At 35.5% G+C, this 13,455-nt stretch overlaps 2 protein-coding genes across 2 annotated transcripts; one reads left to right on the forward strand and one right to left on the reverse strand.

Annotated features, from left to right (window-relative positions):
- Positions 1-1,444: 1,444 nt before the first annotated feature.
- On the reverse strand, positions 1,445-2,145 carry LOC119628828 (uncharacterized). The gene is made up of 2 exons (XM_038012581.1): positions 1,696-2,145; positions 1,445-1,453 (listed from the first exon to the last, which is right to left on the reverse strand). Exons 1-2 carry the CDS (start codon positions 2,143-2,145, stop codon positions 1,445-1,447), a joined length of 459 nt encoding a protein of 152 aa, XP_037868509.1.
- A 250-nt stretch (positions 2,146-2,395) lies between these two features.
- On the forward strand, positions 2,396-9,487 carry LOC101739092 (trafficking protein particle complex subunit 13). The gene is made up of 2 exons (XM_004932088.5): positions 2,396-2,916; positions 2,999-9,487. The coding sequence occupies exon 2, from the start codon at positions 3,168-3,170 to the stop codon at positions 4,371-4,373; it is 1,206 nt and encodes a 401-aa protein (XP_004932145.1). The 5' UTR covers positions 2,396-2,916; positions 2,999-3,167; the 3' UTR covers positions 4,374-9,487.
- The last annotated feature ends 3,968 nt before the right edge of the window (positions 9,488-13,455 follow it).

Consider the following 13,455-nt stretch of genomic DNA (forward strand, 5'->3'; position numbering starts at 1 on the left):
TTTTATTTAAAAAAAAAATTATTTACGTCAATATTAACTTAATTATTATTAACGAGAACTATCTTGATTGATATATATTACAACACTTCGTTTTTTTTTAATTTATTTGTTTTTTATGATCAATCAATCACCAATAGTCGTCGAACAAACGATAATTGATCAAAATGAATTAATATGAGCGATAAAAATAAAGATAGGTAAGTAAGTAAGGAGGCGCAACTTAAGGGTGATCATTTGCTTAATTAATTATGAATAAATAAAAGACGAACAAACAATTTTTATATTCGAACATTAGCGAACAAATGACGAACAAATAATTAAAAATAAAAATAAAACTGAAAATAAAAAAAAGATGATGGTTTGCTTTGCTCGACTTCTACGAGTCCACCATCTCGCAGAAGGAGGCGGCGGAACGAGAGAGGGAGAGCTCTTCTCTTTCCGCACCGATCCGTCGCCGCCGAGCCGGGGGCCGGAGGCGGGAATACGCCCGTACGTCCCGGCCCCTGGTTCTGGTCCAGCAGGGGATTCCGGGACACCAGCGGCACCATCTGGGCGGCCTGACGGGCTGCCGTACCGAGACGGCCGACGTTTCAGAGACTTCGATTCGCCTCGAAGGCTTCGTCGGCTGGGCGTCCTTGGGGTGAGCCGCGCCGTCTGGTTGTCTTGTTGACCGCAGTAACCCCCCTACCTCATCCGGGTTCTAGCCTCGGAGGGCATCGGACGTCGGGTGTAAGAGTGCAGGGGAGTCGTTTAGTAGGTGGGCCCTAAAATCCTTGGGCCCGTGGTCTGCTCACAGCACCTTGCAGATCGTTGAGTCTCACATACCCCGCGCGCCCCTTATGCGCGGGGACCTCGTAGTAGGTTCGGCCCATGGCCCGAAAAAAAAAAGGTGATGGTTTACTTATTAGACATGAAATAATTAATAATTGGGAATTTAATTGTTTTTATGATGGAACAATCACCAGTAGTCGTCGAACAAACGATAATTGATCAAAATGAATTAATCTGAGCAATAAAAATAAAGATGTCTAGTAAGAGGGGCCCAATTAATGGTGATCATTTGTTTAATTTTTTTTTTTTTTTTTTTTTTTTTTTTTTTTTTTTTTTTTTTTTTTTTTTTTTTTTTATGGCTCGAGTCTCTTCTTTTACGAATTACTCTGCCAATGTCAGGTAGATAGAATATCAATGATATAGATAGATATAGATTGTAGCAGATGAGATGAATGAGAACTGGAGAAAAATTTGTAAATATTTTTACAGTTCAATGTTATTGCGGGAAATAAAATAAGCTAATGCATTTACAACTTTAGGATTAGGGAATGTTAAGAGATAGTTCATATTAACTGGGAACGGGATGTTAGTGTTAGTTAGTAAACAATATAGTGGTGGGCATTCAACATTAAGAGCGCATTCCAGAAATATATGATCTAAAGTACCGATAGATTTACCGCAACTACACATAGGAGAAGGTTTAATTTTTAGCTTAAATAAAAATTGTGGTGAGCAAAAGTGACCCAATCGAAGCCTGATAAGTACACTAGTTATTTGCTTGTTGAATTTTTTGAACTTATAAAACCAAGGTTTGATAAACACACTAGGATTTATTTTAGAATATTGATATTTGTAGGTTTCCCATTGCTTTTGCCAGTCTGATACGAGATTAAGTTTAATATTATGAATAAGATCACGACTTACATTCGCGTAGTACTCACAATCACCACTATGTGTTGCTTCTTTAGCCATTTGATCCACAGTTTCATTCCCAAGAATTCCTGTATGTGAAGGGATCCAAACTATTTCAACTTTGATGTTGTTTTGATGACAGGTGAACAACAGGTTTTTGATTATACAAACTAGCGGATTTTCTAAACAATTCTTTATCGGATTCTTTGAAATGGCTTGAATAGCACTAGAACAATCACTGAATATCGCGGAGTAGTTAATTGAGTGCTGCATGATGAACTTTAGACAACTTATCAATGCAATACACTCGCCCGTGAATACTGAGGTTTCTGGGGGTAGTTTGTGCAATTTGTAATGATTTGCGTTTGGGTGATAGAAGGCAGCACCAGTGTTACCATTTGAAACTAATTTCGAGGCATCGGTGAAAAATAAATTCCACCGTGGCCATTTTTCTTCTACCATGTTTAAAAATTTTAAGTTGGCGTTTTTTGTATTTTTTTCTAAACCTATGTTTAGATAAACTGTGGGGGAAATTGTTTAATTAATTAATTATAAATAAAAGATTTGTTAATTAATTAATTATAAATAAAAGACGTACAAACAATTTTTACATTCGAACATTAACGAACAAACGACGAACAAATAATAAAAAATAATAAAATCCGAAAATTAAAAAAAAGGGGCCAAATTTACAGAGCCCTACTAACTCTGTGTCGAACAAATGTCAGGACTTTTTGGCGGGAACGCGAGGATTAAAGTTGTGTGATTTGTTTTATTATGTCTTTTTAGTGTTTCTTCGGGTTTAAATGTGTAACAGCGGTGGTTAACTTAACTGTTTAATATCTGTGAAAGTGCACAAATATGGGAAAATGAATCAAAGCCGCCGGACGTGACTTCGCGGAAACCTCCAAAAAGTCCACTTAATAAATCTCAGTAAATGACCACCTTTTTACTGAGATTATATTTCATCCCATATTATCTCTTTTCATTTCATACCATGTTTCATATTAATTAACTTCATTTCATAATATCATATTCCATGTTAAAAAATAATATAAAAGATTAGGCCTTGTGGTATTATATCTTAGTTTTTCTATTTAGAAAAATAAAACTACTACTTCGAAAGTACGAACAAATGTCAGTTAATGTCACATCACAATCACAATTTCACTTTCACGCAATACACAAGCAAATAATATTATTCTAAACGAATATTCAGTAATAAAGCCCTTGGTATTAAACTTGTAGTATAATTATTGATTCTAAAATTTTGAGTCTCTCGCACACCGGATAATAAATATGTTTTAATTTGCAGTTTACGTAAAATAGGTGCTCACTCATATGCAGTACGTATTATACATCAAACAATTGAATAATAAAGTGTATATATTAAATAATAATTAGAAACAGATTCACATACATTTCAAAAATTCCAAAATTCCGTTCGTAATAAAACTTACGATACAGAATTAGAAGTCAGAATTATGGATCCAAAAGAAGCGGTTGAACATTTAGTTGCTCTGAAGGTGATGAGACTTACAAAGCCAGCATTGATAAGCCCTAATATCGTCACTTGTGACTCAAAAGATTTGCCAGGTAATATTCTCAATAATTATCTAAAAGATGATGCCACAGCAGTCAGTCAAATGGAAACTCTTGCTGCTGGACAATTCTTACTACTTCCTCAAAGTTTTGGAAATATTTATTTAGGGGAAACATTCTCTTGTTATGTTTGTGTTCACAATGAAACGAATCAACCTGTACAAAGTGTCTCCATAATAACTAGTCTACAAACTAATTCACAAAGAATAGAGCTTACAGCACAGGAGGGAACTACCCCTACTATGTTGGATGTTGATGAAACCCTTAGTGATGTTATTCACCATGAGGTCAAAGATTTAGGAACACATATATTAGTATGTGAAGTTTCGTACATGTCCAACTACAATACGTTAGCATCGTTCCGGAAATTCTTCAAATTTGAAGTCATGAAACCACTAGATGTGAAAACTAAATTTTATAATGCTGAATCAGGGGATATTTATCTTGAAGCACAAGTTCACAACATAACATCTGGGCCCATTATATTTGAGCAAGTATCTTTGGAAAGTTCTCAGCAATTCACTGTAAGTTCTTTGAATGAAGTGAATGGTGAGTCAGTGTTTGGTGAAGTGACATTATTACAGCCACAAGAGAGCTGTCAGTTCTTGTACTGGCTTAAACCAAAGGAAAACATGGCAAAAGAAGTCAAACCACATGGCCCTATGAGAAATATTGGAAAACTAGATATAGTCTGGAGGTCTAACTTAGGTGAGAAAGGCCGATTACAGACTAGTCAGTTGGAAGCCATGGCACTCGATCATGACGACTTAAGACTGACAGTTGAACAAATTCCTAGTAAAGTATGTGCAGATGAAGCTTTCACATTTAAATGTAAAGTTGTGAATGCCAGTGAAAGAACTTTAGATCTCATATTAAAACTGCGTTCTCCGCAAGACTCTAGTCTCCTATGGTGCGGAATTTCTAACAGAAAATTAGGGCCTCTAGAACCCGGAAAGACAACATTCATAAATTTAACTGCTTTACCAATCAACACAGGCTTACAGAAAGTGACTGGTGTGTCACTTGTTGATTTGTTTTTAAAACGCACTTATGATTATGATCATTTAGCTTCAGTTTATGTATATTAAAGATTTATTGCAATTACATGTATTTTACTTTAATTATTAAATTTTTACTGATTGAGAAACTGAACTGTACTAAGAACACGCAAACCAGAACATATTCTGTACTATTTTTGTAATTTTGTTTTATATCATTTTAGATTTTGTGTGTTGGTTGATATATACATAATGTGGATCCTTTTTAAAACTATTTCATTAGATAGTGGTTCAGTTTTAATATGCATAGTAATTAGTACAAGTATTCAACCTCATTTCTTGTAACATGTGGTGGCCTTGGATTTTGATGATCTTTTCAAATATGTAGTATTGTTTTTTCATTATTGCTTTAAATAGGCTGATGATCTCATGGACTCTACGAACCAAAATGCCACACCCAACTTCAGACATAAGATTGAAGTCTCGAGACACAATCCCACCCTACAAAATATGCAAAACACCTCTATATGTAGGCTTATGGGCCTATACTTTGGTTCTTAAAAAAAAAAAGTGTGAACTCGCCAAATTTGTTGCATTTCTAGTAAAGCATGAATCCAATATAGCCTAATGGTTTAATGGATTAATGGACCCAATACATCTTCGCGAGGTCGAACCAGTTTACGTAGCTCCATCGTGGCCACCGAAACGGTCAAGCGCGTCAGGTGGCTGGCTGCTCAAATAAACCTTTTTTCTTAAAAAAAAATTTATTCCTTAGATGGGTGGACGAGCTCACAGCCCACCTGGTGTTAAGTGGTTACTGAAGCCCATAGACATTTACAACGTAAATGCTCCACCCACCTTGAGATATAAGTTCTAAAGTCTCAAGTATAGTTACAACGGCTGCCCCACCCTTCAAACCGAAACGCATTACTGCTTCACGGCAGAAATATCCAGGGTGGTGGTGCCTACCCGCGCCGACTCCCAAGAGGTCCTACCACCACTTGGCGGCCGGTCGCTAAAAGAAGACGCTTAAGCGGCCAACCGCTAGTGAGTAACGATCCTTGCAATACGACCTACCTATAGTGGGTACACCAGAAAATGCAATAACAAGGTGCAGTAATAGAATTCAGAAAAGACTGCTGTTTATTCTCGAGTGAATCGGAAGAAAATAAGGTGCTATTCTATCTATTTTTTGTAACCAATCTGAAACAATTCTGATGCAATCAATTACATTAAAGATCCAAATACAGAACCAATAAAATCTATTCGTTGCACAAATGAGCATTCCCATCAGTCAAAAGTTAGCTTTAGTACATCTATTCCATTACAGTAATCTTATCTCATTTCCATCTATTTAAACCATCCATCCATTCCATTCCTTCTATTATTTTCCTAAGTATTTGCTTTCCGCTTTTTTTAAATAGAACATCTCGAGGCGATTTGGTTTAAACGATATATTTGCACCTTTACAAGGAAGCCATTTAAAAATTTGAAAGAATATCATAGCAAAAAATCTTCAGATATTTGAATGGGGTCAACTTAATTGAAGTTTAATTAAAAAGCATTGAATTGTTGGTACTAATAGGTACCAAATAGAATGGACTTTTACTTACAAAGATAAACGTCGCGTATTACGGCTTAAGCTTTTTAGAACAAAGGTCACTATGTGCTATTTGCCCGTTGCCTAGTTGATTATGGTAGCCATACACGTAACAATATACTTGTGCAAGTATAGACTTGCCCAAGTATATTGTCACCCCCATGGAGTTAATAAGTACCATGGAGTTAATAAGTACCTACAACTGGAGTGCTGTCTAATGCCGAGAAATCTGTCTCGAAAGAGAATACTTTTTGGTCGCGGTGTCCTTGTCTAATGTGGTGACCATATAAAATTTATTTATAGGACAAAATTATACACATGCATCAGTTTTGAATTTACCTTAAGTAATTCTGTGTAGCCCTATGTAAATACAAAACACATGCTTGCAATAGTTTATTTATGTAAATTCAATTCTAAACATTTCTTCGTCGTCATTTTAACTTTTTTTCGACGTTTTTTTTTGGAAATTGCTGCGTTGTCGAAAATCTAGCACTGAGTTTTATTACAAACATCATTACCTCAGTTCTATTACTTAAACTTCCTCAAATTCATGTTTAACGTCCGAATACTCAACCGCGACTTAAATATTATGTTGAACTTAATTACGCAATTCCTACTTTAATGTACTGGCTAAGTGGGCTGTGCAAATTAATATTTGACACACTGAGTGAGACACTGCAACACACATTATCGGGTGCTCTTTTCCTACATTCACATCTTCAATTGATTTAAAATTACTTGTATTTTTACTTCTGTGCTATTTTCATGACACGTGTATATTAAGTCTACTAGTTGCATTTTAGGAAATAAAACACAATGGGTAATAAAATGAAATTAACTAAAATTCATTTATTTGTTATATGTAGACAATTAAATAACTCTTAAATGACAAGTCAATACACATAACACAACACACATAGTACTTGATCTCTATTTACAAAATATTGGTTATATTATTATTATTATTAAGTTCAGTTAATTTTCTGTAGTCTTATAATATAACATTTCCTCTATTTTAAGTAAATTCTTTTTTTTCAACGAAATACATAATTTATTTTAATTAATATCTAAGTGGACCATGAGTATCATTAAAATTTCGCAATTTAAATTTCAATTCAATTAAAAATTGCCATTTTTCTTTAATAAATCTTTTAAGTTTTTGTTTCAATACCTTAACATCTTGTCGTAATTTTGCTTTTCTCGGGGTATTTTTTATTTCTTGCGTTTGAGTACTTGATTCCTCTTGTTTGACCTTTATATAGGACATTTTCCAAAAATTCCAACGTTATACTTACTAGAAGATCCTCCTCGTTCGCTTAACGTCAGGCAAATGATATACATGCTTGCGTGCAACGCTATTCAATACAATAAAAAAGTTCAAAAAATACCACATGATGGCTCTTATAATATGAAAAATACATTGCAAAATTATAGTTTTCAGGATTGTTTTTCCAAATTTAGTCTATGACATAGATTAAGTACAATTTACAAGACAAATGGTATTAAATATTATAATGAGAAAAAATATCTCACATTTTAAAAATATATGCTCACACTAGTAAAAATTTATCAATGAATCTGACATATGGAAGGATATTCCACAAACTGGAGAGGATTCTCGCTTATAACCACTTACAATACAAGTGTTCACCATGATTACACGGAAACTTTCACGATTTTCGAAAAAAAACAAGCCACAAGCTGTATCAGTGCCCTTTTAACTTCGAACTACAAACATAAATAGACGCCATTTTTCTTTTAATCCATTCATAGCTCTTTTTCGGTGATGCCAACAATTAATCTGGCTTCCCACCAAATTCAACATGAAAACCATCAGAAATCTACGTACCTACCATTAAATTTTCCATTAAACAGAGTTCTTATTAATATAGAACAATAATTTTTTTGTTAACGAGCTTTATTAATATATGATGTTCTATTAAAAATCAATATATATCACATAATCAATACTTCTCATATAATTTATTTTAATAAATTGTCATCATCAGAAACTAATTTCACCATAACTTTGTACGTTTATTTTGGACCAATTCAATTTTTGACGTTGATGGAAATTCTAAATTCTCGCAACATTTTCTAGTTAAGTTTAAGTCAAAGTCACATCGTTTAAATAATATGTATTTAGATATATTATTGTCATAAAATGTTTAAAATCCTGTAAAGTGGATTGATTTTAACCTTTTCGATAATTTTCAACAACGCCCAAGCTACTAAAAAATCCACTAACCACTAAAAGACATTTTTGATAACTAAGATAGGGGGTAAGGGGGGTTTGATAAATTACGAGATTTTGTGGAAAATCCTCTAAGCTAGCAACACTGCTTTTTGTTTGTAAAATGTGCGAGAGGGACACCACCACTTAATCATTCTCTTTTCAGACCGTTTTTCCTTACATCTTTTGCTATTTAAAAATAAACTTTAAGTCATAGAGATAAAGTATATTTTTTGTTTTTATGTCAAACGAAGTAAGCACTCCAGTTAGGATAGTAACTCTATGATAAGTACCTACAACATAGTAACTCCATGGTCACCCCTGAGTGACCACAGACGGCTCCAGTATGATTGAACGATATAATTTTTATGAAAGTGAGCAGAGCATCCGGGTGTGTCGATGGACGAAGCTTTGGCAATAGTTGACTTAATATTCGCTACCAAAAAACTGAAAAGACTTAAAAGAAATCGAAATATATGGTGTAAAGACTGGTTAAAAAAAGAGAGCATTATGCGCACATAAATTTATTAAATGAATTAAAATTTGCAAAGACCGACTTCATTTCTGTAAATATTAATAAATTCCTCTAAATTGTCTCGAACTCCATGTCTCTCACTTGTCATTTTAGTGCGTTTAAACCGACCGCAGTACGTGCGCACGAGCAGGCGGTTACTATACTACCTTCGATCAACAATAGTAACTAGATTTCGGGTCGGTGCATAAAATCCGTCTCGTCAAATAACAGCGCACTTGAAATGTGAGCTCTTATTTTGTTTAGTTCACTTCAAACACAGCCAATGTCAACCCGTCTCACAATACCGCAGTGTGTATTCAAAAGTTGCAAAAATAAGGCCCGAAAAAGCAATTTAACGGCCGGAGTATCTTACTTTCGGTAAGTACATGAAGTATAAACTATATTGTAAGCTTTAAACTTATAAATAATATTAAATTTTGAACAAAATTACCGATTTTTAACCACCGCTACAAATGTTGGCCAAGTCTCGGCCAACACATGGACAAACTTTTGCTTAACAGAACAGTAAATGCATGGAGTAGATTTGTGTTGTAATAATTTTTTAAAATTTGTTAGCAGCACTTCAAAATTAGTTGGTTAAAATTGGTTAATGCTGCTTTTGTGTCTGTTTGTTGGACTCTCATTAGATACTTAGCTTTCCATTTTTATTTTAGCTTTCCTAGCAATCACGTGTGCAGAATGGATCTCGATTGTCGCCAGAGAAACAAGAGATGACTTTTATAAGCCAGCTAAGAACTCCGCTTATTGACACTGGACATCTTTGCCTTCCGTGCTCACGGCTACTGAAATGTGGCCGAAACATTGTAATAAAAATACCACGCTTGAAACCGTTTAAACGTTGTTTTATTATGTTCACTGGTCGCGAAAACTTAAAAATATATATTACACAAAAACGTAACGCTAATAAAATAATAAGTAATGTATAGATACTAACAAACATACATTTCCAAAACATAAAAAGTAAACAACTAAACTTTTACTTTAATTCAATAATAAATTATTTTAGTGTTAAGCGCGACTCCCTTACCTCCTGTAGTAAATAGAAATCGGCATTTCAAGAAGCAAAAATAAATAAAGCAAAACGATGTTAGTTCTCAGAGCAATTAAGGGAAAAGTTACTTTATTTGTTGCACCTTAAGATTGATTTAACATTAAAAGTTGTTTAAAATATGTCTTTTTATTGGTAAGTGACAGGAGTAATTTATTGCTTTGCTCGTTTTATGTGACGAATGATCGTAAGTATTATATAATGTTTTGGAGATTTGTGACTTTATTACTAGGTGCCATAGTTGTTATTAGTTTGAAAGTAAAAGTGTTTCAAAATTTTTTTCTCCGTTTGTTAGTAAACGAATGTAGCTATATAAGTATATATTCACGCGGACAGTTTTTGCTTTAATTTTGTACGTATCCCTTTATCTAGTTACTATTGTTGATCGAAGTATACTACTGTAACTTCGGACGCCGGCATGCCACACACGTTCAAGTAAACTTCCGCAAACGGAAATTTGCACAAGTTCGAAATCGAAAATTGAAACTTTTTTAAACATGTACAAGTCTAGAAATTTGTGCAATATTTTTCCAACACACGTTACTGCATACTTGTACAAGTCTACACTTGTACAAGTATATCGTTACGTGTATGGCTACCATTAGACCTATTGAATAAAAAAGGTTACAAATAGGATTTTGGTTTGGTTCATTTCGGTAAATTACATGATAACTTTTATTGCTTAAATATGTTACCAATCTCACTACCCACCTAGTGCTAAGTGGTTACCAGAGACATAGACATCGATAACGTAAATGCTGCCACCCACCTTGAGACATGGACTCTTAGTTCCAGTTTTATAGTACAACTTAGTTCTCTGATTTATTACCAGTGTACTGACTGTCGACAGGAATGTACTATTGATAAAGTAGTATAAGCACAGACGGCCATCACTCTCCTTCCTATTTCTATCTTGAAATAGTTAGTTATTCCGGCTAAAGGGGTGAGATAGCTGTTTACGGGCTTCGATACGTACGGTACTTTACAGATACTACTGGATCGTTTTTTTTTTTGTTTTTTTCCTTCCTATTCTATTCTTTCTCAAAATGGCGCACTGATGCCGACTGTAGATACTTACTGATGGACTCTAGGTCCAGTTTGTCGTGGCCTAAAGGATAACACATCTGTTGCATTCGTATCTAGCGACGCAACGGTGTTCGAATCCCGCAGGCGGGTACCAATTTTTCTAATAAAATACGTACTTGACGAATGTTCACGATTGACTTCCGCGGTGAAGGAATAACATCGTCTAATAAAAATCAAACCCACAAAATTAAAATTTTCCTGATCACTGGTGGTAGGACCTCTTGTGAGTCCGCACGGGTAGGTACCACCACCACCCCGTCTATTTCTGCCGTGAAGCAGTAATGCGTTTCGGTTCGAAGGGTGGGGTAGCCGTTGTAACTATACTGAGACCTTAGAACTTATATCTCGAGGTGGGTGGCGCATTTACGTTGTAGATATCTATGGGCTCCAGTAACCACTTAACACCAGATGAGCTGTGAGCTCGTCAACACATCTTAGCAATAAAAAAAAAATTCGATATTTCTGACGTACCACGAGGCTCCGACGGCTATCCTGCAAATACGGGATCGAATGATTTGGAAAGGTTTTAAGATTGTGCGGGCCGCGTGAGCGAACACTACACTTGCATAGGTCACGACGGGGCGTATGTAAGTTTTGTAGAGTATCACCTTATTTCTAAGAAACAATTTACTTCGCTAGCAAATCATCGGATAGATACTGGGCCGTTGGTTCGTTTATCCATATAAGCAACTAGCTGTACCCGCCCGCTTCGCTGGACATTTAAAATTAACATTATTATTTCTCACCCCCACAAAGATTCACATCATTAACGCCCCCGTAACTGGTGTAGGGAGTCCAACACTCATATAAATATTAGCCTATATATTAAGTACGTGTATTTTTTACATGGATACCAAGTTTCAAGTCAATCGGATGAATGGTTCAGTAGTTATAAAGGAACATCCGTAAAAACCACTGTAGATTTATACAGGGTGGCCGGAACATTGACGTCCAAAAAAAAAATTTTGGTCCCTCGTGTCGTGGGATATCCGAATCACCCCCATGTATGTTCTGCGATTTTTGATAGTTTTTGAATTTTTTTATTTTTTAAATTTTTTGGGAATTTGCGGAGAGGCACACTCAAAAATTTTTTTTAAAAAAATTTGCAGATTTTTCGAGACTTTTTTTTGCTATTAATTTTCTACGAGTTTTTATTTTATGCATAAAATAACCAGCATCGTTACTTTTTTGGAAGTTGTAAAAATTTTGGTGTTAAGTGAAAAAATGACGGTCTGTGAATAAGACTTACATTTTCAACTTTAAATTAAAAATCTAAACAGGTGATTAAATAGTTTCTAAGTGACTTTAAAAAATGCTCTAGACTCTCAGCTTTCATAATCAATAAAAAAAGTAGTGCTTAACGGGCTACTTTGGCTAAAATTGGCCTTTCAAGACAGCGAGGTGGAAAAATTTTAAATTTTCTTGGTCTTACAAAAAAAAATTATTTTGACAATTTTATCATTCGTAAGGCTAATTAACGATAGAGAATGCTAGAAATTAACCAAAACATATCGAAGTTGTTTAAAAAAAGTTTCAATTAAGAAGTGGTTAAAACAGATGATAATGTCAAAATTTATTTTTAAAATTTACAAAAGGTTTTCAAAGTTACCACCTCCAGCAGCAATACACCTTCTACACCTGCGTAAGAAATTGTCTTTTAATTGGCTAAATTTTCTTTTATCCTACCTATGCTGATTAATATTATGCTGCTTAATACGTCTATATACGTTATAGCGTCTTTCAGCGCTCGTGCATGAACGCATACTATCATTTTTTGGACATATCTCCCGGTGAGCAAATTACTCCATAGAGCGCCTTGTCGTTCAGGGCAAAGTAGAAGTAACCAGACCGCGTGGAAGGTTGCCCATGCGATGGACCGACCAGATCAAGTCGGAAGTTGGCGGCTGTTTGCATGAGTGTACCAGACTCACCACAAACCGGCAGGAGTGGCGATTGCTCTTGAGGCGCATAACATCTGCCCACAGCAATGATGCTGGACGACGACCACGACCGCTCTGACAATAGTGATACGACATACGAATACGAAATGCTGATAGCCTTGAGAGGCTATATCAGCTTCTCCTTGATGTGTAGGTGAGCTCACGGGACTGAATCTGGGTGTGTTGCTAACACTGGCCCTAGCAAGAGTAGTACTTCGCAGAATCTACCACTGGATCGGAAACACGGCCCACTAAGAAGATCCGGCGAGAAACTCAGTGGGCTGTGTCTATGGCTTAATTCACTCGTCGAGCCCTTCGTCGTAAGCGACGGGTTCGACAAGGACGATGCTTGTGGTACCTAAAAGCACCGTTAATGGATCGTAAGGATCAGTAATGACGTGTTTAGGGCCACGTCGACTGTTTACCATTCGGTCTACAGGATCAACACGTTCAGCTTCTGTAATATTCTGCCTCAGCTTTTCTTCACTAAAAATGGTCGCGCGCTCCCCTCCCTCGCCACCAAGAGTGAGAAAGATAGCAATAATTTGGTCTCTTATCCTCTCGGGTCGTCTCGGCTCATTGTCATTGCCGGAAAAAGTTGCCCCACGTTTTTACATCTCATGATCCGCAAGAACGGATTCCGCAACACCAAAAAAAAAATACCTCCAAATGTTTAGACCTTTCCTGCAGTTAATTTTGGTTAGTTAACAAACAAATAAATCTTAAGAAT

Source organism: Bombyx mori, chromosome 8, assembly GCF_030269925.1.
Source record: "Bombyx mori chromosome 8, ASM3026992v2".
NCBI lineage: Eukaryota > Metazoa > Arthropoda > Insecta > Lepidoptera > Bombycidae > Bombyx > Bombyx mori.

Excerpts from the sequence above, each read along its gene's own strand:
- LOC119628828 (XM_038012581.1), bottom strand. The coding sequence starts at position 2,145 with ATGGTAGAAGAAAAATGGCCACGGTGGAATTTATTTTTCACCGATGCC.
- LOC101739092 (XM_004932088.5), top strand. The coding sequence starts at position 3,168 with ATGGATCCAAAAGAAGCGGTTGAACATTTAGTTGCTCTGAAGGTGATG.